The sequence below is a fragment of the Lutra lutra genome, chromosome 16, assembly GCF_902655055.1.
Source record: "Lutra lutra chromosome 16, mLutLut1.2, whole genome shotgun sequence".
Classification (NCBI taxonomy): Eukaryota; Metazoa; Chordata; class Mammalia; order Carnivora; family Mustelidae; genus Lutra; species Lutra lutra.
The window spans coordinates 17,328,784-17,355,157 of record NC_062293.1 but is presented as its reverse complement, the minus strand read 5'-3'; the positions used below and the strand labels follow the sequence as shown (position 1 = coordinate 17,355,157).

General features: G+C 37.6%; 1 protein-coding gene across 1 annotated transcript in view; it reads right to left on the bottom strand.

Moving 5' to 3' along the window:
• NSF (N-ethylmaleimide sensitive factor, vesicle fusing ATPase) overlaps positions 1 to 26,374 on the bottom strand; it is a 151,816-nt gene that overhangs the window by 47,866 nt on the left and 77,576 nt on the right. Inside the window, exons 9-14 of the mRNA XM_047707386.1 lie at positions 24,540 to 24,739; positions 12,344 to 12,509; positions 11,491 to 11,565; positions 11,168 to 11,355; positions 2,648 to 2,743; positions 367 to 523 (exon numbers count right to left, since the gene is read on the bottom strand). Of these exons, the coding sequence (XP_047563342.1) occupies positions 367 to 523; positions 2,648 to 2,743; positions 11,168 to 11,355; positions 11,491 to 11,565; positions 12,344 to 12,509; positions 24,540 to 24,739 (882 nt within the window). The remainder of the gene's footprint in view (positions 1 to 366; positions 524 to 2,647; positions 2,744 to 11,167; positions 11,356 to 11,490; positions 11,566 to 12,343; positions 12,510 to 24,539; positions 24,740 to 26,374) is intronic.

Below are 26,374 nucleotides of genomic sequence, written 5' to 3'. Positions count from 1 at the left end.
TAATAGAAATTTAGATACAATCTCACAAGAAAACTAGTTGCTATCATTCATCAGTGACATTCTACCCCAAGAAAATTTTCATTTACACACAATATTGTTACATAGACTGGATTACTATTTTTAGATCATGAATAGATTTAGAATAGAAAATAATTTATTTTTCTGGAATGTGCTAAATAACTTTGTAAAAGTGGGTTTTTAGTTTTTTGGGTTTTTTGTTTGTTTGTTTGTTTTTTTACTTTATTTATTTATTTTTTTTAATTAATTTATTCTTTAATTTTTAAGTAATCGCTACACCTAGTGTGAGGCTTGAACTCACAACCCCTGTTTTTTTACTTTAAATGCCATCTGCTCATTCTTTCTCACCTTCCAAAAGGACGCTAACCAGTGGTGTGCGGTCACTATTTTTAGTCTGCTGAACCAGCAGCTCCCCATCTTCTAGAACTCGTGTAACTGGATCACCCCATTTGATAATACCATTCATAATGTAACTTGCATAATCCTCTTGGTTTGTTCCAAATGCCTATGGAGGAAAAGGATAATTTAAAGCATTTTGGGTGTTAATATAAAAACTAAAATACTTAAAGGTACAAAAGATGAGTAGTAATTCCTACACACTAAAAGGGCTGAGCAATATCCCATATTAATGTAAAAAGCTTAAAAAGCAAATAAAAGCAAAAACAAAAAACCCATTATTTTATAATTTCTCATTTATCCTTTTACCTAGTGGTTAGGGGAGTTACTTTGGGTGACTTAATGGAATAAAACACATAGATTCTATGGTAAGATTCTACAAGAGCCCACACCCTCATCATCTCTGAGAAAGGGTAGTTTCAATGTACTTGTTTCTGTAAGGAGTACGTTAGATGTAGCCTTTTGTTAAGAAAAAAGAGAAAAAGAGGTCACAGACTTAGAAATTAGAAGCAGTTGGCTCAGCAGACGGAGATACTCTCCTCACACTGACTATAGGTGTCTTGGATTAAAATGGGAAATGAAATGGTAATGAGAAGATCTTGTCCACATCAGCTAGGTAGCAGGGGACATAAGTTCAATGGCACCAAGGTTAGCCTAGGTTTCTAAATATAAGATTTATAAGGAGATAGAAATAGGGAGCTATACTGAAAGACTAAAGTATGAGAAAATAGAAATAAAAGCAATTACTATATATAATCATCTTAAGTGTGCTTGCTACATTTTAGAGCTTCAATCACATCCCTCTTCATTTTCAACTTCTACTTTCACATTGTAACTCCCATCAAACCAGCTACCAAGAGGAGTCAGTAATGTTAGTACTTAGTGACTTAAATGAATTTTGTTTTCATAAGGTTAACAAGTGAAGAAAAGAATAGGAAAACCCAACATAATCTAAGGGTCACTTATCTTGAGATTTTCAAATCTTAAAAAATTATCATATCCCTCAAAAAGTCAGTTTTTCATTACCCAACATAGGGAATGATGTTAATATTAGAAGTTACACCTCACAAAAAATCATTCTCTGTAATACTGTCTCTTAACAATACACTGTGGTTTCATTACTCTGTTACTTTGCCACCAAATAACTCTGCAGACCACCCTCTTGTCTGTGCACACACTAGTCTTTTGATTCCTGAATACAGAGGAAAGTTATCATTCCCTGTTTTGGATATGGGAAACTGAATGGCCCTATAAAAAGTTATAAAGGAGGAGCCTAGGAAGTACTGGTTGAATGGCTACTGTAGGAAATAGGTAGACAATCCAAGTTCAAGTAGATAGTCCAAGCCTCACAAGAGCAGCAGCGAGAAACCTGAACCACGAAACAGTGACCACCCCCAGCCCAACCATATGTAGGAGTCTTCCTTACTTATCCTGTCATTTTATTTTGTTTTATCCCCCAGATCTGTGCAATAAATAAAAGTAAGTTATTAATTACTTAAGTAAGTTATCTTAGTTTTTCCCCTTCCTGGTAGCCAAAATATTTTCATTAAAAAAAATCTTGGGATAAATCAGTCAGGCTGGGCTCTAATATTTTCGCTATTACAAATGACAGCAGCAAAAGATTAAGTCATTTCCATTGTTCAGTAACTTTTGAAAGTAATTATTTTATATTTAAAAGACAACAATCATAAAGTAGACAGGGCTAAAACAAATTGATTTTTGTCTTTAAAGGAGATACTCGCAACAAATAATTATTGTTAAGACTATATAAGGAACTTATGCAGACCAAATAAAAGTAAAGAATAAGCAATACAGCAGAAACATAGGCAAAAGACACAAATAGCATTTCACAGAAGACATTCATGTGGCCAATAAACATACGGAAAGATGCTTAACTTCGTAAGTAATCAGTGAGGTACAAATCAAGACCAAAATGAGATCTCATTTTACATCCAACTGAATGGCAAAAGTTAAGTTTGACAAGACCCAGTGCTACGAGAGGGCGCTGTCCCTATTGTGAGAAATAATTTCAATTAAGTACTGATTAATTACCCAGTCACCAGCATTGATGTGCAAACGTTTCTCATGTAGGACAGTCCCAATATTGAGATTTCCTGGTTTTTAAAAGTACGTATGGTATAACCTTACAGAATATTGTGCAAAATGGCATTCACCTTTCTCTTGAATTATGATTATTTTTTTGGCTTGTCCATCACTCAGTATCCATACTCACTGGTTTGATATCATTCTCCAGAGAAGCAAGGAAGTCTCCTCTTGTCACCTGCAGGCTCTCTGCTTTCTCCATGTCCACTTCCACCTTGGTACTGGCCTAATTAGAAATGAAAACAAAATGTAAGGACTTCCGAGATGTAAGAATATTTTCGGTCTAAGAGTGTAATGCCTGAGGACTTAAAAGGGGTCTCTTCACAGACAAAAATAAAAATCTCTCTCAAATTCACAAACATACATAACCTTTGCCTGAACAAATCCGCTTCTAGGAATTTATCCCATGAATATATCCACGAATGTATGCAAAGTTATATATATCAGGATATCTATTAGAGTAATTTATAATAACAGAAGATTAGAAGCAAATTAAATGTCTAGCAGGAGGGTACCAGTTAAGTAAATTATGACACATTTGACCAAAGAATGCTGCATAGCTTCCCTCTCCCCCCCACAAATAAGGCACAGGAGGAGAAAATATATACTGAGGATCTCTAAGAACAGTGGTTCTCATCCTTGGCTGCATACCAGCATAATCTCCAGAGCCTTTAAAGATATACAGAAGCCCAGCCCCACTCCCTTCAGGATTTTTTTTTTTAAAGATTTTATTTATTTATTTGACAGACAGAGATCACAAGCAGGCAGAGAGGCAGGCAGAGAGAGAGGAGGAAGCAGGCTCCCCGCTGAGCAGAGAGCCCAATGCGGGGCTCGATCCCAGGACCCTGAGATCATGACCTGAGCCGAAGGCAGCGGCCCAACCCACTGAGCCACCCAGGCGCCCCCTCCCTTCAGGATTTTGATCTAACAGGTCCAACGGAGGGTCCATACATTTATATTTTCATAAAGTGCCACAGGTGATTCTGAAGCTCAAGTAGGTTTGTGAACCATTATTCTAGAAGACCAAGGTCCTACAACTTTGGTTTGTAGTCATACTTTGTGGTTGAGAAACCATGTGCCAGCTCCAAATATTCTGCTTACTGCCCCTGGAGGTAATACTTAGAACAGACATCTGGAGAAGCATCAAGGCCTTTATCAGCACTTGGAGCTGCCTGGACCTGATGAGTGACTGAGATACCAACACGCTTTTTAATGCGACTGGGCTCACTCCCAATAGCACAAGGCAAGTGAGTCTAATTTTTAAATGGCACTGCGTTTTTTAAAGAAGGTATCTTCCCCCCAAAATCTGACTGTAAAACAAAAGTATATTAAGCAATATCAACCTTTCATTGATTTCTAGAAAATATGACTCACGTTCCTTTAGGAACAGATTGTTGAGACAAATGACAGGACAGACATTTTGTAAAAAATCAGCCTTATGGGATAAAAGGAACTATGTCAGGAAACTGGATCAAGATGGCAAACAGAACGTATTTGTTTATCTCCCTTCCTGCCCCAAATCCCATGAAATGACAGAGTGAAAGAGAAAGGTTAAGAAGCATGGAAGATCTATCCAGAAATTTAACACTGACCCGAGAGGAGTCTCAGAAGGAGAGAAGAGAGAGGTTGATAGAGAAAAAAAACAATGAGACAGAAGGAAAAACGTTTTCTGCAGCTGAAAAAAGTTGTGTCTTTGCAGTTTAAAAGATTCAATGAGTGCTGATCAGGATGAGTGAAAAAAACCCCACATCTGTCTAGACACACTTGTATGCTACCAGAACACTAACGGTAAAGAGGAAGTCCCTGAACTTTGTGGGAAACAAAAACAGGTTACCTGCACAGAAACCAGAATAAAACTGGCGTATCTCTCACCAGCAACACTAGAAACTAGAAGACAAGGTAACTAAATGTGATTTTCAAAAATACATCCAGCTATCTCCCTTAGAAAAGGATTCTCACATGCACTTGGGGAGGCAAAGGCAAGCACTTTCACGGCAGTATTACTTACAGTTTCAGGCACCAGAGACATCAGAATAGAAAACTGACAGGGTTCCTGTTCTCATGGATCTTACATTTTAAATTATGTTATGATATTCTAGAATACTGTGCATTTGTCCAAAATAATGAAGACTTATATATGCTGACATGGAAAGCTATCCAAGATACATTGTCAAGTGAAAAACACGAACTGCAGTATAATTCCATTTTTAAAAAAATTTTATTTATTCATTTGACACACACACACAGAGAGAGAGAGAGAGAGAGAGCACGCACAAGTAGGCAGAGAGGCAGGCAGAGACAGAGGGGGAAGCAGGCTCCCCGCCGAGCAGAGAGCCCGATGCAGGGCTCGATCCCAGGACTCTGGGATCATGCCTGAGCTGAAGGCAGAGGCTTTAACCCACTGAGCCACCCAGGTGCCCCCCATTATTTTTTTAAAGCATATAAATATATGAATGTGAATGTAAGGAAAACAGACTATACAGATATAACCCAAATGCTGGCTACCTCTGCAGACAGGAAGAGAACGGGTATTGGAGACAGCCTTTCTCACTTTTCCCTCAATTACTTGGCATCCTTGAATCTTCTACAAAGAAAATGTATTCATACATGACTTCTATATTTTTTTAAAAATAACAAATAATATTTGAATAGATATAATAAAAGATCCTACTTAAATGCAGAAAACAATTAGCATTTAAATTATTAATAGGGTTTTCATTGATACCTGTTAGGCATTTGACAAATATTAACCATATTTGGGGCACTTGGGTGGCTCAGTCTGTTGAACATCCAACTGTTGGTTTCGGCTTGGGTCATGACCTTGGGATCCTGGGATCGAGCCCCATGTCAGGCTCCACGCTTGGCGTTGGTTCTCCTTGAGAGATTCTTTCTCTCTCTGCCTCCCCTTCTGCTCTTTCCCCTACTCGTGCTCTTACAAATAAATAAAACCTTAAAAAAATATTAACCACGGGGCGCCTTGGTGGCTCAGTGGGTTAAAGCCTCTGCCTTCGGCTTGGGTCACGGTCCCAGGGTCCTGGGATCGAGCCCTGCATCGGGCTCTCTGCTTGGCGGCGAGCCTGCTTCCTCCTCTTTCTCTGCCTACTTGTGATCTCTGTCAAATAGATAAATAAAAAATCTTAAAAAAAAAATATTAACCACATTTATTTGACATTTCTAAGTTAAAGAAAGGAAACAGTATTACAGGAAACATGCACCTCTATGAAAAAAATTATAGTGCTCAGTTCATAATATATAAATCTCTACAGTGCTTTGTAGTTTATTTATTTTTATTTAAAATACTTTATTTATCTTATTTGAGCACAAGAGAGAGCAAGCACAAGCTAGGTGGGGGTTGGTGGAGAGACAGAGGGAGAGGGAGAAGCGGGCTGCCCACTGAGCTGGGAGCCCAATGTGGGGCTCAATCCCAGGACCCTGGGGTCATGACCTGGGCTAAAGGCAGATGCTTAACTGATTGAGCCACCCAAGTACCCCAGTGCTTTACAGTTTAAAAGTATGTTCATATACATTATCATATACATTCATCATACCCATCATCTATTTTATCCTTATACAAGCCTCAAAGTTTTCTTAAATTAAGGGTAGGATAATTTAACTAAGGGTAGATATAAGACTTCCTTCTGAGGTAATCTTATATAAAGGTTTTAACTCTGAATAAAACTTTCCGACACATCTTAAAAAGGATTCTACAAGGTGTCAACTCTCAGGTCAAAGTGAACAAGGAGCTCTGATAGAATCATGTTAAAGCCCCAATGAAGCCTCCAGTCTCCAGCCTCATTCCCAATGTCCCCTTCTGTATATAGCCCTGAGTTTCTACTATGACGTTTCGTGTTTTGATTTCCTCTGCTGGTGAAAGTGAACTCAAATGATGAAACATATAGCCATATGAGGGGAAAATCTTAAACTTTTGACTTTTGCCAAAAAATATGATAGATTTTAGGACTGAAGCTGTGTGAAACTTGTCTTTTTATTATTAAGAAAGGACTCACCTGATGAATTAAAAGTGAATTAAGATGGCTGGGGGAAAGTTATTTTAGAGCAAGTTATTAGGCACGCCAGGAATTTTAGAAGTTACCCAACTGTAAATAACCAATATTATAATTATAAATTATTACTGTCTATTCATTAAGTTTTCTAAGGACTTCTCTTAGCTAACTTTTACTATTTTATCAAAATTAGTAAAATCTAATTTTAAAATATTCTATAATTCTGAATTTTTACTCATTCAGAAAAGCTTTTCTCTTTTGTCTGAATTACTGTGATTTTTTTCCTGCATTTTATTTATAACGGCTAATCAATATAGAAGAGGCAACATCTTTCAGCTTATACCTGCAAAACCTAATAAACTTGTATTTCAACACTAGCAAATATCAAGTGGTCACCCTTAAATTTCATAACCTTTTAAATCTGACCTTTCAAAGTTCTTATCATTCCTCTTAAATTAAGGGTAGAATGACCTTAATCAATCAAAATTCTACAGAAAACAAGAAATAATTTTATTGAAATCCTGCAAGCATAAGTCAGGGCTTTGATTCAAGTAGAGTGTTGTGTGCTGTGTGTGAGTGCATGTCCTCAATTTACCTCCTTACAACCCGTTAGAGCACAAGAAATTTGGGTTATGAGTCTTTTCTACCTGAAGCAGAAATTCCTTTCAAGAAAAAAACCACCAAATGTCACATGAATTTCAGTTGCCCAAAAACATGGGTTCAAGTACAAATGACATGAACCTCAGGTGTTTATGACTGGATTTTCTCCATGTTTCAGATAACTTGGGGAAAAAAAAAACCCAAACAGTCTAACAGGGAAGACTTGTTTAGCTGAGTGTACCTGACTTTATTCAAGCCTAAATCTTTTGAAAAGGATGCAAAATAAAACCGATCATAGCTTTTTATAATACAACGACAGGAAAGTAGGACAAACAATTAAATGCTGTGGATGTTTTAAAATTGTATAACAATATCAGGCCATAAGCTTCAAATTAAATACTTACTCATCACTCACTACTAGTGAAGCTATGAACATCTAAAAATGGAAGCATTACAACTGTATGCCTTTTGTTCAGCTGAGGAGTCTTGTTGGGAAAAAAGTATTTCAAGATGTTTGACAACACAGATTTTTAAAAACATAGAAAAGAAAATAAATGTTCACATTATTTCTTCTTGGGAGCTAGGGTTAGTGTCCTTTAAATCCTTCTCTTCCCTGAAGTGCCTGAACAGTCCCTTGTATTAGATATTCTATTGATACTGAAAAAAAATTAAAAGCTCTTTGGTATAAAAGATATTGATCTCAAGTCAATATACATTACCTTAAGTTTAAAAGTAACCACATGAGAAAAGTGAAGGCAAGCATATCAACTATTTGCACTACTTTTTACTTGCAAATCTTTTTTTTTTTTTTAAGATTTTATTTATTTATTTGACAGACAAAGATCACAAGTAGGCAGAGAGGCAGGTAGAGAGAGATGGGGAAGCAGGCTCTCTGCTGAGCAGAGAGCCGGATGTGGGGCTTGATCCCAGGATCCCGGGACCATGACCTGAGCTGAAGGCAGAGGCTTTAACCCACTGAGCCACCCAGGCACCCTTATACTTGCAAATCTTAAGGATATATATTCTGTACAGTCGTAACTAATATTTACAATGGAAAAAATTATAACTGTGAATAGTCAACAAATTCAGAAACTCAGGCATTGGAAAGGATATATATGGTTCTCAAATTAGTCAATAATAACAAAAATGGAAATAATTAACTTTCATATGGTTTGTAAGGCACTTTCATATATACTATTTGATTTTCACAAAAACCTGATGAGGTAAGTAGTTATTTCCCCTTGACAGAAATAAAAAAGTCAGGGGTGCCTGGGTGGCTCAGTTGGCTAAGCATCTACCTTTAGCTCAGGTCATGAACCCAGGGTTCTGGGATCGAACCTGCTCACAAGGGGCCTGCTTCTCCCCCCCATCCCCCGGCGCGTGCTAAGAAATAAATTTTTAAAATCTTTAAAAAAGTTAGAAAGAAATGAAAAAGGGAAAGACGTGTAATCCATAGCCACACCTTCTGACTACAAAACCTGTGATCTTTCCACCACTACTCAGTGCTTTGTGTGTAGATAAATCCAATATATACTTGAAGAAAGGCATGTTTCTTAGTGAGAGAATGGTTTAGAATGACATTTTGAGATAGGACTATTGTGGCAAAAATGACAATGACTAAGAGAAAAATCCAGTGGCCATTGGCTATGAAAGCTTTGATAATAGACCAGTCACTGTGGATTATACCAAGATGCACTGATGTGGCACAAGATGAAAGACCAGTATGGTGGGGAACACTCCTCACATCATTTACACAACTTTTCTTGAGTCCCCATCACTTCTAAGATATTTCTTAAGGCAAGAAGAAAGGATGGAAGAATGAATAGATGATGGATGGCCCCATTCTATAAAGGACCCAATACTGGATTTCCACACTATCCTGACCTCTGGCAGTCCGGAGCTAGAACAAAGTCACTTCTATTATGTAGGGAAATTGTGACGCATGGGTAGAGCTTGATTCAGAATACATACATCAGTTTACTAATTTTAGAAACACTTACCAAACACCTGCTATGTTCTCGGTATTTAGACCTATTTGGGGCACTGTGGGATATTCAGACACGAATAAGATACGGACTTAAAGTCTAGAACAGGGATTGGTGAACTTTTTCTGTAAAGAATGAGACAGTAAATATTTTAGGCTTGGGGGTCACGCAATCCTTGTTGCAAATACTCAAACTCTACCACTGTAGCATGAAAGCAGCTACTGACAACGTACACATAAATGGGCATGTTCCCCAAAAACTTTATTTATAAAAGTTGGTGATGAGCTGGATATGGCTCATGGGTCACAGTCCTCGGGTTAGAACCAGTGATAGGATGTTCCCAACCCAACTCTACTCCCATCAATACTCCACTCGACACAGCTGCCAGAGTGAGCTTATGTTTTAACACTATGTCGCTGCTTTTCTTAAAACTCTTCAATGGCTTAGCACTACTCGCAGGAAAAAAGTCCATACTTCTTAGCACAATACAAAAGGCTCTTTGTGCTCCATTCCCTGCTTTAGTCTCCTAGACTTATTCCCCACAATGTCTCTTTCTACCTCCCCTCCCCTACCTTTTATGCTGAAGGGATACTGAATTACCCTAAAGCACCATGCTATTTTGTGCCTCTGTTCCTTTGCCTTCTACCTAAATGTCCTACCCCTCCGAGAGATGCGTTCACCCAAAAATGTCTCTGCGGAGCACACTCTCACACCACGAGCTGTCCACATCTAATACCCTTTCACTTCCTTATGTCTCCTGTCCTTGCTGCTACTGATGAAACCACGGGCTGCACATGGTAGGCGGTTTACCTCTTCCAGGTGTAGCGTTCACTGCCAACCCAGCGTCTGGCATAGGGAAGGTGCTGGATAAAGCTACTGTGAACCAAAGTGAACCGCAAGTACCTTAAGTGATACATTACTATTTCAAGAAGGAAGACAATACATCCGTCTTAAAGGAGACAATCAGAAAAGGTTTGAAGAAAGTGGTGGCATCTGAACTAGGTATTAAAGAGAAGTAAACAAAGAGGGTAAGGACTTCCGCAAAAGCAGAGAAGTGAAAAATTAATGTCTGAAGACCAATGAGGATTTCAGTTTGGCTAAAGTATGAAGAATAACTGGGAACACACGTGGAAAGGCCCGTTTAGGGTCAGATCTAGAGGACCTTAAGGATCAGGCTAAGAAGTCTGTACTTTGTTCTGAAAGGTTCTGACAAGCGACTTGATGTAGGACACAGTAGAGTGGCAGGAATTAAAGATATTCCTGCAGTTTTATGCCTGGGAAATTGGGATAAACAGGAAAAAAGGAACAGGAAGGAAAGCAGTAAAAATAAAATAAAATAAAAGACAGTGAATTTGGTTTTGGAATATTAAATTTGAAACCTGATAGAACATCGAGGTAGAGGTATTTTGTGTAAATCTGAAAGCGGGAGAAAGCAGCTTTCAAGAGATGAAGACATACATCTGGGAGTCATCCATCTATCCCTGAAGAGAAGGGATGGTAAAGACTCAAAGGCACTTTTTCAACATAGAAGTATCCTGGTATGTCTTCCTACCATGGTATCAATAACGTTATTGTACTCATTTAGAAACATGTCTATCCGCCTGACTCGCAATTCCTCGAGGGGAGAGGTCGTGGTTCATCATCTTTGTGTCTCCAGTTTAATACTCAGAAAACAAGTATTTCAGGGTATGGGCTGAACGGAAGCAGCCTCCATAATTCGAGCATTGCAGAAAAACCCAACTTCCTATGGCATGTTACAACTCAACACAGTACAAAGATTAAAAATCAAACTCTTCCAACTCTTCATCGTCACATTTGTATCAGACAGTGGCAACCAAGGCAGAAGTGTTCGTGGTTACCCTGGGGCAGAGGCCGCCAACCTCTACTTCCTGCCACTCTGAACTTGGGCAGCGGACAATTCCTATTCCTTTTACCATGTCTCTTCTCTGTCAAAAGTCAGCACTACCACAGCCCTTGGCAGGTTTGAAAGGCAAGAGAAAGAACACTGACACGGGACTAAGAGAGCTGCAGACCCCTAACACGCTAGCGGACGTTCCTGACCTTGATGTGTCGGTTCATAGCCGTGGACTGTGCGGCCCGCACCAGCCCCTCCAGTTCAGCACCACTGAAATTCTTGGTCTCCACAGCCAGTTCTTTAATATCTACGTCAGCAGAGAGTAACTGATGCCCTCTCATCCTTGCGGTGTGGATGTGAAGGATCTGTAGTCGACCTTTCTCATCTGGTAAGCCTGGCAAAATTGAAAACAAAATAGAAGTTATTATAATCCTAATGCTTTTCTTATAGGTACTTAAGCAGGTAAACATTGTGCTCCTCGTGACACACAACTTTTCTAACCAACGTTAGGCCACAGCACTCTGCCTACCTATCTCCATTTTAACTTCCAGTCTTCCAGGTCGAAGGAGAGCCTCATCTATCAGGTCTGGTCTGTTGGTCATTCCTGAGCACAGATTTCAAAACAAAACAACAAAAGTTCAAAAGTAAGATAAAATGTCCCTTCAGGATATGTAAGAATAGTAATTTCTCAAACAAGCTAAGATATTTTATAAAGATCAAGTGGAAAACCAACTATTCTCAAATAAAAATATCATTTGTTCTTGATCTGTTCTAATGGAAATACCTGAAGACTCCGCTTTAGTATTTCACTATCCTGCCAATGGAATATAAATGTAATGAAAACTTCAAGGTTCAGGGAGTTCAGAGAGGCTAAGTAACCTGTCAAAGTGAGGAGGGACAATGTGAACATGATTTGCCCTCTCCTTTTCAGCAGGCCAAAAGTTTTCAATCTCCATAAATATCAGTTTTGTCTTGTTTTTTAAAGTCATCTTGGGAGAACCTCAGTACAGGAAACAGTTAAAAGAAGAAGTTATAATTGGGAGACATGATCTGTAGCTCACTCACAGACCGTGAGGCACCTCTGAGGGCCCCTGGAGGCCTATAGGACGCAGTGTGAAAACCACTGCATTATACTGTGCTGCCTTTTTCATCTTTGAGCTATGAGCATCCACCTGTGAGTCACTGACCCCCATCTTTTATTTGTCCTATTAAGGCCAGACATTAAAATAGGCACTTAAGATACTTCAGTATCACCTGATTCTAATTTGGAAACACGGGCAACACAGTATTAACCATCACCTACACAGACCTTAATTCAGAACCTGTGTGTCTAATGTTTTTGAAATCATCTTTTTTTTTTTTTTTTTTTAAAGCAAACATACCAATGACTAAGATGTTGTTCAGCTGCTCGACCCCATCAATTTTGGACAGCAACTGGTTGACGACAGTGTCGTGAACTCCTGTGCTGCCAGCCATGCTCCCTCTCTGCTTGCAGATGGCATCAATTTCATCAAAGATGATGATGTGCAAACCACTGTTCGCGCCAAGCTGGTGAGGGAAGGAATTAGAGTAAAGGTCATAATTTGAATATATCACTAAACAAACTAGTCAAAGAAAGCCGTCACAGATGGCTTTTGCTCCATTTTGACTAATAAATACAGCAGGTATACTCATGGCTTCTACCCTGCCGAAGGTACTGGAAGTGCATTCTCAGAATTCTACAAACTGAAAAGGCATTCCAGAACTTCACATTTAATTGCCATTAAACAAAAATACACATTATATACTAATGAATATGAACGTCCATCAAATAACAATCTGTTCATTGACACGCATTTCTTTTCTCACTATTGGAAAGGAGAACTCATAATTATCAGGTGCCTGTCTTAAGTCAGTGAATGGCGACTCCCTCCCCATTTTCCTTGAGTTTTGGTGAGAACACTGTCCCAGTTGCAGCAGGCTTAACGTTTGTCATATTATATAACTAAGCAGTGACTCTATCTGGAGGTCAACTGGGAAGTGGGCAGATGACAGAAGGAGGTAACCATGATTCACATTTGGTTATATCACATGAAAACAAAGGACTTCTTCCTAACAGTAAAGTGAGAACAGAGACATAGTTTATAGAAAGAGCAGTCAAGGGCATGCTATTTCTTTTGCATAGTGATTTGAGTTTACTGAAGACAGAGGCATCACTCCAAGAAAATAGTGTATATATTATAAACTTCTAATAGATGCAAATACTTTCAAATGCTGATAATTCATTAGGTTAACATGGACCCTCTAACAATTTATATTCAAGTACTTAAGTCTCTTATGATAGGAACCAAAGAAGGAAGTGTACTCCATAAATTCTCTTTTCTTTTTTTAAACAAACAAAAAATCAGGGATTAACAAAACAGGTGAAAATGAATATAACTTATATGGATAATATAAATGATGGGCATAATGAAATTCAGGATTAGAAATGGTTGGTATTCATTAAACCTCTGGTAAGGATAGAATTTTTTTTTTTCCCCCTAAGAGTTGGGGCTTTTTTACTTCATTATAAAAGCATTAGATGTTAACTGAGCAAAAGTTGTAAAACAAATGGAAGTAAGTTAAAAATAAGTTTTGTCATATCATACCTATGATATATACTATATAATACCTAAAGATAAACGCTGTTAACATTCTGTGGATTTATTTCTATATTTTAAATTTATCTTAATTAAAAAATTGGGAACTCGCTGCATCTTTATTCTCCTGAACACTAACTATTTTTTGAAAACTGTTTAAAATTGTTAGTTTTGGGGGCACCTGGGTGGCTCAGTGGGTTAAAGCCTCTGCCTTCGGCTCAGGTCATGATCCCAGGGTCCTGGGATCGAGCCCCGCATTGGGCTCTCTCCTCAGCAGGAAGCCTGCTTCTCCCTCTCTCTCTCTGCCTGCCTCTCTGCCTACTTGTGATTTCTGTCTGTCAAATAAATAAATAAAATCTTTAAAAAAATAAATAAATAAATAAATAAATAAAATTGTTAGTTTTGTTTCTATTTGCAAAATATATGATCATGATAAAAATGTAGAAAAATACTAAAAAGTGTAAAGAAATCACAATCATCCAACATTCAACCAGCTACAAGTAACTCATATTATTAATCAGGTGCTGTGTAGGTAGTTTGTATCCCTTTTTTCAGTACAGATATTATCTTCAGTCCTTTCACATGGCTATAGACACAACTATGTAATTTTTAATGGCTCCATAATATTTTACTGTATAACTGGCAGCACAGAGAACTCCTGAACTTCACATTAATTCCTTCCTTTCAGATACTAAATAATTTCTAAATTTTTACTATTATATGTATTGCTACAATGAACATTGTTTTAAGATTTTATTTTTAGGTACCAACATGGGGCTCAAACCCATGACCCAGAGATTAAGAGTCACATTCTCTATTGACTGAGCCAGCCAGGTGCCCCATAATAAACATTTTTGTACTTAACTCCTTGACAATAGATCTGATTACTTCCTGAATGCAAACTGCTACTTTAAAAGGTGTGTTGAGTATCTTAAGGCCCTTGAAATAGGTTGTCAAATACTTTTCCAGAAAGATTTTACCACTTTATAATCCCCAAGGAATATGACAGTGCCTCTCTTGGTATATCCTCACAAGTAATGAATATTAGAAAAATCTAAAAAGTAATTCTGAACTTGATAACTGAACAATGGCGTTTTTCAATTGTTTTTAACTGGCATTTGTCTGATTACTGAAGAGGATGGCACTTTTTAAAATCATGTTTTTGCCATTTGTAATTTTCCTTTTTTTTTTTAAGATTTTATTTATTTGACAGACAGAGATCACAAGCAGGCAGAGAGAGAGAGGCGGAAGCAGGCTCCCCGCTGAACAGAGAGCCCGATGTGGGGCTCGATCCCAGAACCCTGGGATCATGACCTGAGCTGAATGCAGAGGCTTAACCCACTGAGCCACCCAGGTGCTCCTGTATAATTCTTCTTTCTTAAGTATTTGTACATATCCTTTGTACATTTTTCTGTTGGGATTTAATAGTGTTTCTTTTTGATTCGTAGAAAAATTCTTTATATATTAAGGGTATTATTTATTTGTTATAAATATTTTATCCCAGTTTGCCACTTACCTTTTATTTATGGCACATTTTTTAATATAGAAGGACTTTTACTTTTTTTTTATTATGTAGTAGCCAAAATTACCCATTTTTAATTTTATGGTTTGTAAAATTACTTTCACCCTTAAAATCCTCCCTCTTTACAGACCCTTATGGTCACCTATATTTCTTTTTCAAATTTTTATTTTACATATAATTTTTCAGTCTATCAGTTTCATTTTTGTATATGGTACATGTGAAGTAAGAATCCAAGTGATTTTTTTTTTTTAAGATTTTATTTATTTATTTATTTGTCAAAGAGAGAGAGAGAGGGAGAACACAAGCAGGTAGAGCGGCAGGCAGAGGCAGAGAGAGAAGCAGGCTCCCCGCTGAGCAAGTAGCCCGATATGGGATCAATCCCAGGACCCCGGGACCATGACCCAAACCGAAGGCAGCGGCTTACCCACTGAGCCACCCAGGCGCCCCAATCCAAGTGATTCTTATTCAAACGATTAACTAACTGATCTAATACTGTAGACTAAATCATCTTTTCATCAATGAGATGTCATTTCTATTGGGCTTTATATTTTTACATCATTATAAGCCTATTCTATTATAGAGCAATAGGTTGGGCAAGCTTGCTCTTACTCTTTGTCATAACATTATCATTATTTTTTGTCATAGTATTGTGACATTACTCTGTCATAACAATTTTGACTACTTTACAGAACGCATGGGTGGCTGAGTTGGTTCAGCATCTGCCTTTGGCTCAGATCATGATCTCTGGGTCCTGGGATTGAGCCCCATGTCCCGGCTTCCTGCTCAGCGGGGAGCCTGCTTATCTCCCTCTGCCCCTCCTTCCCGCTGTTCATTCTCCATCTCAAATTAATAAATAAAATCTTTTTTAAAAATTATGTAGAATCTCAGTTTTTCAGTCACAATATTTCCAAGTATTAATACCCTACCATACAGAAGTGTTTGGCAAAGCTAAGGGTATAGTTCCAATTCCTTATTCTCGGTCTTTTCTACAGTTGGAAAGATGAGAGCTTTTGGTGTTGAAATTTTTTTTAAGAAACCAAGCTACCATTTATAATCAGATACTTGTTCAATAAATATGACTATATTGAGAAAATTAATTTTTTTCGGATTTTAGTTTAGTTTTTAAAACTGGTGGAAGGAGAACAATCTGGAAGTAGTGTTCAGGGAAAAAAAACCTAGTTACATTTCGGAAACCTTGATGAACACATAACTATTATCTTGCAGAGCACATGAACAAAAGAATGTAAGTATTATAAGATAGTTTTCTGCTTTAAAAAATTCATTATGAAGTAAAGCTGACTTTTCTGGTAAACAGTTTTGTGAGTTTTAACATATGTATAGCATTTTTAAAAAAAGATTTTATTTATTTATTTGAGAGAGAGACAGAGAGCTAGCTCATGAGCAGGGGAAGGGGCCGAAGCAAACTCCTGCCCAGCAGGGAGCAGGATGTGGGGCTTGATCCCAAAAGCTAGAGATCATGACCTGAGCTGAAGGCAGATGCTTACCCGACTGAGCTATGCAGGCACCTGAGAGTCTACATTATTTCATAAGACACTTTTTTATTCAAGGCTGTCTGCCAATTTAGCATGAACCAAAAAGCTGCTAAAATGTATGAATTTTGCTGTTCAATGTGCCTTATGTTGCCACTAGAATCATTACTTCCTTCTCAGTCTGACCTTAAAAATCGTCTGTGTGGGTGGGAAACCAAAGACAATAGGAACACCGTAGGCCCACAGGAACATTCTGTCTTAAACATAATTCAGTACCATTCTGACCTTTTCAGAACCTTACCAATCTTGTGACCTGTCATCAGGTGCCTTCCCCCAACCTAGTCAGTACAACCACACCAATTTTTACAGGTGCGTTACTTAAATAAAGGCAAGTTCTTCCAATAAATTAGAAGTCATGTAGGGAAGATGTTAAGATTAATGTTCACAGATTAATATAGCTGACTCATCAATAAACCTTAACCCAAGAGTTTAAATTTCCACAATGCAATCCTCTTTAATTCACTGGCCTCTAGCTCTGTTCCTACACTCTGCAACGTCTTCCCCCACAGAAACAGAGCCAATGCTGTCGAGCCCCTGGCAACTGCCTAGGATAACGGCTGTTCTATATTTAACTAGTCTGACCTATATGCCAGTGTTCATCTCTCAGCCTGGACTGTCCAGAATCACAGAGGTGATGCTTTCCTCTATTATGTAACACACATCTACCCTCCATGGGGTCATTAGCTGAGAATACCAAGGCATTCCTGGTTGTAAGAATTGAGAAAAGGTGTAACTGAAAAGGCTGGCTTGATTAACATCTACCTAGAAATTCTTTGTCAACTCAGTTGTACCATTAACAATGTCTTATTTAAACGGTCTGCAAGTTTAAAACCAGTACCAAAAACACCTATGTGGCCATGTGGAAACTATCACAACAGATTTTTTTAAAATGTCTCTTTAAAGAAGGGACATTTTGACACACCTGCACCTAGTGTTTAAACCTCAATATACCATCAGGGTCTCTTAGACACAATTTCAGTTTTGTAAGTTTTTTTGGTTGAACAATTCTAACTATTGTAAATACTGACATTTCATGACTTTTTAAATTAGAAGTCTTCCACAGAAGAAAATGGAAAATATATTTTAAAAAATAGAATAAACAGAATAAAATTCATTCTATCTTGCAAGCACCATATGAGTCCACTGAAACTTTTTATAAATCTAAGATATATTATGCTCTTCCAACATTCTAGAAATGACATCATTATTACTCATCAATGATTCCTAATTAACCTAAAAAGATTTAGATGGTAAGAAAATGAAAGAATGACGGAATTGTTCAGAGGGATAATGCAATAGTGAAATCACGACCACTATGACATCACTTTTCAGTTTTCTTACTGTGTTGTCCAAAAAATTACATCTTTCAAGAAGGTATAAAAGAAGTCTGGAGACACCATCCACCATCTTTGTTCCCTGGTCTTAGCTTTAACTGAACACAGTAGAGAATTCAGATTTCTTCCCTCTGGCCATAATGGCAAAGAAAAGAAAACCAATAGAGCAAAATAATTCACACTTGTTATATCTAATCCAAAGACTAAAGCAGAGTGATACAGCATCACTTGAGACTCTAATGAAGATGGAGAAATTGATGATTATAAGTAAAATATCAGACTACATGCCCTCAGATGATGTTATCCTGCATAAATTTTCTCAAGCTCAAGAATGAGTAAGGGGTGCCTGGGTGGCACAGTCGGTTGAGCGCTGACTCTTGATTTCAGCTCAGGTCTAATCTCAGGGGAGAGTGAGCCTTGCGCTGGGTTTTGAGCTCAGTGGGGAGTCCACTTGAGTTTCTCTCTCCCTCTCCCTCTCCCTCCACCCCTACCTCACCCCTGTGCGCACGCTCTCTTTCTCTCAAGTTAAAAATAAAGAATGAGTGAATAATATATTTTAAGGACAAAAAAAGGGCATTTTCATCTAGTTACTTATTCAACAAAAATCTTCATTGTGCAAGATTCTGTGACAAGAAACTAGACCATCTCATTTTTCTGTTAAGGACACATGAGAGTAGGGGAGCCTGGGTGGCTCAGTGGGTTAAAGCCTCTGCCTTTGGCTCAGGTCATGATCCCAGGGTCCTGGGACCAAGCCCCACATCAGTCTCTCTGCTCAGCTGGGAGCCTAATTCCCCCCCTCTCTCTCCTGCCTCTCTGCCTACTTGTGATCTCTGTTAAATAAATAAATAAAATCTTAAAAAAAAAAAAAAAGGACACATGACAGTATTCTTTCATCTTTTATTTCATCTACACATCAAAATTTCCTTGATATGGTTTCTAAGTAGAAGGATGCTGAAGGCAGGTACTATAGAGAGAGATGATGAGAAGAAACAGGTGATATAGATATTAAAAAATGTAACCATTCTAAAAGGTGTAAACAAATCTAAAAGTGAAAATGTCTTGCAATTATGGAGTATCTGGTGGTCATCCTCTCTTCAAGAAAATAATGATTTAAAAAAAAATTCTTCAAGTATTATGTCTTGACAATGCAAGTACAAAAAGAACCAGAAATAATGACAAGCTAGACTCCATTAGAGGTGTATTTAAAACTTAGAATCAGGGACATCTTGGTGGCTCAGTCAGTTAAGCATCTGCCTTCAGGTCAGATCATGATCCCAGGGTCCTGGGACAGAGTCCTTGCTGAGCAAGAGGGCTGCTTCTCTCTGCCTGCCGCACCCCCTGCTTGTGCGTGCGCTCTTTCTCTGTTTCTGACAAATAAAAAATAAAATCTTAAAAAAAAAAGATAAAACTTAGAATCAGTATGTACAAGTTCATGCATGATAACTGATGAACCATTAGTTACCTTCAGAGGCTCCTGACCATTTGGATGGAGACAGATATATAGATATCTATATAGATATAGATAGCTATGTCCATATCTTCAAGACCAAGAAAATATGGAATAAAAATTTAGTTTGCTATATTTAAGTTCTTATTAAATATATAATAGTTTTTCACTCCCTTTTATACTTACATTTGTAAATTATTTGTAAAATAACTTAAAATTTTTAAAAAGGAGTTCTTCCAACCCAGATAGTAAATGGTGGTGACAATTTTTCTTGGTACACTGAGTGTTTAAAAGATTTTTGAAACAGAAAATATTGTAGTATTAGGGATGAACGGTAAAACTGAGTTGGTTCTGGGACTGTCTGAAGAGTTACTAGACTTGTGAATTACTGGACTTGTACCAATCCACTAGGACCCACGCCTTCGAGAACCAATGTAGCCGAGGCCAGAGACCTGAGATCATTACTTGAGCCAAAACCGAGCCAGACACTCAACTAACTGAGCCACCTGGGTGTCCCTGTTAGTTGGTTTTATTTTTTAAATTGTGGTATTTGTCTTTTTCATACTTTTTATAAAGGAGTTATTACAGATAATTTATAAAACACCAGCTCTTTGTGGATTATATACACAGCAAATATCCTCTCCAGTCTGTTACATCTCTATTCACTGTAATTTGTCAAAGGGAATTTTCTTCATATTATATTAATGTAACCAAATTAACATTTTTTCTTTTATGGATTTGATTTCCAAATCTTTTTTTTTTTTTTTTAAAGATTTTATTTATTTATTTGACAGAGATCACAAGTAGGCAGAGAGACAGGCAGAGAGAGAGGAGGAAGCAGGCTCCCTGCTGGGCAGAGAGCCCGATGCGGGGCTCGATCCCAGGACTCTGAGATCATGACCTGAGCCGAAGGCAGCGGCTTAACCCACTGAGCCACCCAGGCGCCCCATGATTTCCAAATCTTAATAAAGAAATTCTTCTTGGGGTGCCTGGGAGGCAATAAATAAATAAATAAATACCCTTCTTTCTTCCTTTTTTTTTTTTTTTTTTAAAGAAATTCTTCTCTAGCCTCAATTCTTAAAGCTTTTTGCCTAGATTTCTTCTAAAAATGTTTCCTCTGGTAAGTTTTATTTATTTTTTGCAAATCCATTTTGCAGTTCTGTATGATATGATAAGGACTGTATTTTACCTTAATCGAAACAGAAAGCTGATGATCTCATCCTGATTCATGGAATATTCCTTCCCCTTTCACTTATACTGTCACTTTTCATATAGCAAGTACTTCTTGTGTTCTATTCTGTTTCCTTGGTCTATTTATGTAAGAATATATAACTGTCTCAATTACTACAGCTTCCCAGTATGATATGAAATAAGTTCTTCATAATTTTCGAAAATTTTCATGGCTCTTCAAGTATCCAAAAAAAAAAAAAAAAAAAATCAAGTTGTCAAATTCCAAAAAATTCCCATCAGATTTGATTGGAAAAGCATAAATTTATAAATTAATATGGGAAGATCTGTTATTTTATGATATTGTCTGATTCCCACACATAAACATCACATCATTTAGTAGCTCTTTTTTTCCCCATTTTTTTTTTTCATTTAGTAGCTCTTGAAAAAAGATTCTCAAAATTGTTTATAATTTTCTCCTTTAATTTTTCTGTTAAGGCTTAGTTCTAGTACTTATCATTTTGACTGTTGATGTAAATGAAATTTTTTTTGAAGTTACATTTTCAATATCTCCACATTCTCTTTGAGTCATGCCTTCTAAAGAATTTGAGTTTTTGTTATTCCTCTACCAGCTCCTCCTCACGCTTTGGAAAATGGTGAAAGTTATACACAATTTTCACATACCCATCTAACTTAAAGCTTGATGTTATTAACAGTACTATCTTCTTCCCAAATAATACAAAGATCTTAAACAGACTTAATCCACTTCCCATATGTTTTGTTCCATACTTTAGTTCTAACCTTAAAAAAAACCACCTGTACTGATGACTATTATTGTTGTCTCATGCACTGATTAATAAGTTTACCTCTTTGAAACTTTTTCATGGTGAACTATGGTATACAGAAAGTTCACAAAATACGAATGCATGTTTCAAGAAACTGTCACAAAATGAATATTCATATAACGTAATAAGAAATAGAACAGCGCCAGCATCGTAAGCAACTGTCCTCACAACTCTTCCTCAGTATCCCTCCCATTATTTCCCATATGCAACCCCAAACTGATTTTTTATGGAAATTACTTCTCACTCTTCTTTATAGTTTGCCACCTAGGCCTGTATCATTAAATATTATATTTTTGTTGAACCTTACATAAATGGAATCATACAGGATGTATTCTTTCTTGTCTGGTTTCTTTTGCTCAATATTTATTTGTGAGACTCACAACTACGTATGACCATATTCTGTTTATTTATTACTGTGTAATACTTCATGGGATATTACATGACGATTTACCCATTTACTGGATACAAAGTTCTAAGTTAACAGTTCTCTCTCAACTTCTTAGAAAAAACATTCAACTGATCTCCGGTTTCCATCATTTGTGTTGGTATTTTCTGACACTTTTCATTGCTTTCATCCTTTCTCTGGTTATTTTTGTCTAACAACTTTCAGTGCACCAATCCTCTCTTCAGCTGCGTCTAATCTGCTATTTATACCCATCTATTTGAGTTAATTTCAGTTGCTGAGTTTCTCATTCCCAGAATTTCCATTTGATTTTTTTTTTTTTTTATACAAATCACTGCTCGGCCAAAATCCTTAATCTTGTTTCCCTTGGAACATGGTAAGTGAAGTTACTATAAAAGCCTGTATCTGAGAATTCCAATATCTGGAGGCCCAATCTCTATCAACTTTTGTTTCTCTTTCTTCAAGTTGTCTATGTGTTTGTGTACCTGACTGCTTTTAATTATAACCAGGCATCTCATTTGTAAACTAATAATCTGTGGCCTTGCATGATATTACGTTCCTCCAGGAAGGATCTACAATTCTGCTGGATGCTGAAAGGCACCAGTGATTTAGGAACCTTCAATTTAATTTTAGAGAAATGAGATGCAATTCAAAGCTGGCCTCTGTGAGAGCATGTCTACTTTGGGTTAACCCCTGCTTCTATTGTGCAGCCTTCCAGGGTCCCAGCTCAAACTGAGACATGTTCATCAGGTGTCCTTTCTTTGTGAGCCGTTCATTTTTAACCTCTGGCCCATTGTTCCCACTGGCCTGTCAAAAGGGCTGCACAGCGGTTTAGCAGCTCCCTCCAGAAATGGCTAATATCTCCAAAGGGATGATGACCTTACACACCAGGATCTTTTTTTCTGAGCCTCCATTCTCCTCCTCCCCAGAGGTTTGTTAATATCTATCAACCCCATGCTATTATTAGTTCAGGATTCATCTTTAAATCAATTTCTCAGCACGGGGGCCCCAGACCACATAAGTCAGGGGTGGGGGTGGGGGTGGTGATGTTGGTGGTAGTGGTGAGGGGTGTGTGTGTGTGTGTGTGTGTGTGTGTGTGTGTGTGTTTTCAAATCCTAAGCATGAGGTAAGAAACCACAGTTCAGAATTCCCATGAAAGATTCTTTAGTTCCCACTGAAGAACTCAGACAAATGGTTAAATGTCTTTGTTATTTCTTTGTGCTAGTGAGCAATTTCTAGTCCATTCTTTTCATTGAGGACACAACCCCTTTGAAGGTTCCAGTTCCTAATCCACATCTGAAGTGGACTCAAGGGCTCATTTTCTGCCAGCTAGCAGGTACTAAAACCCAAACTCATAGATTACCAAAACAAAAAGCTGCAACTCTTAACGCTACCACTCTAATTTTCAGAGTTTTCATTTCTGGAGATATTTTCTTTCTTGAGAACTAAATTATGCATTTAAATGATTTTAGTTATATTCTACCCAGCATTTGAAGGTATTTACAGAAGGCAGGTTTTTAGGTTACCTACTCTACTGCATTGCTAGAAGCAGAAATCTGATGGCATTGTTTTTGAACTTCTGTCAATGAAATAAATATGTTAGTATTAGTGTATGAGGGTTTTCCAGAGAAATGTAATCAGTAAGACGGATCTATAGATCCATCCCTATTGGTCATCTGAAAATATACACACATAGAGAGAGAGATCTACATAGATCTAAATATAGATCTATATCTATCTACAGAAAGATGAATTATAAGGAATTGGGTAACCCAATTATGGGGCTTGACAAGTCCCATGTCTGCACTTGGCAAGCTGGAGACACGAGAGAGCCAATGGTAGGGCCGCAACCTGGAGACTGAGCTTCCAAGGGAGGCAGTTTCAGTCTGAGTATAAAGGCAGGGAAGAACTGATGGCCCAGATAAAAACAGTCAGGCAGTAGGAAATTCCCTTAGTCAGAGGAGGAGCAGCCCTTTGTTCTAGCCAGGCTTTCCACTGATAGAATGGGGCCCACCCATATTAGGGAGGGCCCTTGCTTTACTCAGTCTACCAATGCAAATGGTAATCTCATCTAGAAATATCCTCACAAACACACCCAGAATAATGTTTAACCAAATGTGTGGTCACCCTGAGGCCCAATCAGACTGACACATAAAATTAACCATAACAATTAGTAAACTCTGCTTTGACTTTTAATTAATTTTTTTCTAAGACCCACATCAAACTTTCCTTTGAGACCTAACAATTCATACCTGTCACTCTACAGCTGAGGAGACTCAGGGGTAAGTAAACTCGCTTTCAGCAACTGCTCCTTACCATAAAGATAATTCTACTAGTCATTTTATGAATTTAGTTTCCCCCTTTGCCAAAGGATAAATGAGTTTAACTCTCTGAAAGTAATGTGGAATAAAAGTGACACCTGAAAATAAATTCATGAGCTGTTTTTGCAAAAACTTTGGCTTATATAATCATCTATCTTGGTATTATGTCCATGTAGGTAATGGCATGTGTTCACATCATGTAAATGCCCCATAATCCCTGGTTCAGTGATATAGTTCAGTACTAAATAAATTCTACCTGCATGTTTTTCAAAACATGGATCACAGTAATAAGTTTTCCACCTTAGCTTTGGTTTCATTCATCATAAAAGTGATAACAAACTTTCACTAAATTATACTTATATTAACATTACCCTCCTTTGTTCCTCTTCAGCATCAGCAAAGAGTTTACGGATGTTAGCCTCTGATTCTCCCACGTACTTGTTAAGGATTTCTGGCCCGTTGACCACTTTGGGCTCCCTTGCATTCAACATCTTGCCAATCTGTCGAGCCAAGAGAGTCTTACCACAACCTGGGGGCCCATATAACAGGATGCCTTTAACATGTTTGCAACCTAAAGAGGAAAAGAAAACAGACTTATATCAATTAACTAAAATCCAAGTAAGACATCGAAAGGAAAATCTTTCTTCTTCATATGCGTGTTAGGAAAACTATAGTCATGTCATTAACATATAATATCCAAGTGCCTGAACAGAACAAGAATGAACAACTAAAGCTCTTTTTTTTTTTTTTTTTAAGTAGGCTCCACACCCAACATGGGGTTTGAACGCATGACCTGGAGATCAAGGGTCGCACGCTCTACTGACTGAGCCAGCCAGGTGTCCCTAAAACTCTTTTTTAAAATAGAAAATCCAGAAAAAATTCGTATACAAGTACCAGTATTTGAGTGTGAAAGTTGCCAATTAAAGGTCTTTAGAAAAGTCTATTTGAACTATCATTTAGAACAAATACTTTTAACTCTGAAAATGTCTCTTTGACCTAAATACCTAATTAGGAAGTATTACTTATTTTCCATTATCTTTTGCTTTAAAGTCAAAGAATAAAAGAGATCTGCTTTTAGGCAAATTTAACCCAACACAAATCTATTATGATACGGTAGGCTATGGAAACCATATCTTAGTCATAGAAATTACAGGTCTACCTGTCAACACAAGCCCTTGAAGAATGGGCAAACATGTTTTGAGTTGGCTGGTATAGAGCAATCCATAGGATCCAGATGGATGTTACAATTTAGTGGATAAAGGTGAATGTCCTACTTCATGTGACTAATGCCAAGGGAGGCACACGCTTTCTCAACACCACCCAGATGAAAATGAAATTTCAAGAGAACAGTATGCAATTCTTTTCTAGGCAAGCATTGCTAAATGCCTTAAAAGGTATCCATAACAATAGGGAAAGAGCAAGACTGGTGATTTAGACTCCCCAGGATTTCTTCATGAGCATTTACTCCATTTCTAAGATTCTGATGACCTGTGGTTTCACTTTACTAACTCTAGGAATTCTCACCTTCCTGCAGTTTTCACACTTAGGATGCAGGACCTCTTTCTTATGAGTTTTTCCCTTATACTACAGCAAAAAAGCATTCTGTGAAATCACGATTTATTAGATTTCAGTGTTAAGCACTCAAAAGTACAGGTGAAAAAGAAAATTTGGGGGAATGAAATATAGTATGTTTCCATGTATGATAGTTTGTCCTCATTTGGAATGAAAGCCTTAAAAACTGTTTCTTTCAAAAAATTATGACAATACATTTAATAACTCACATAAAAGAAATCACAAGGTACAACCAACTCTACTAGGTATTTTAGATTCTGAGTAGGAATACCCTTTGGGGGGCCCCTGGGTGGCTCAGTGGGTTGAGCCTCTGCCTTCAGCTCAGGTCGTGATCTCAGGGTCCTGGGATCAAGCCTCGCATCGGGCTCTCTGCTCAGCGGGGAGCCTGCTTTCTTCTCTCTCACTCTGCCTGTCTCTCGGCCTACTTGTGATTTCTGTCAAATAAATAAATAAAATCTTTAAAAAAAAAAAAAAAAAAAGGAATACCCTTTGGGTTGCCAGTACGTTCATTACTTCTGTATGTCAAAAAAAGACTCCTTTTTAAATTTGAAAGTAATGAGATGTGCACTTATGGTTAGATTTGTAGAGACAAGGGGAACTTAGTGGAAACCCTTGAAGGCTTTAGGGTCTTAAC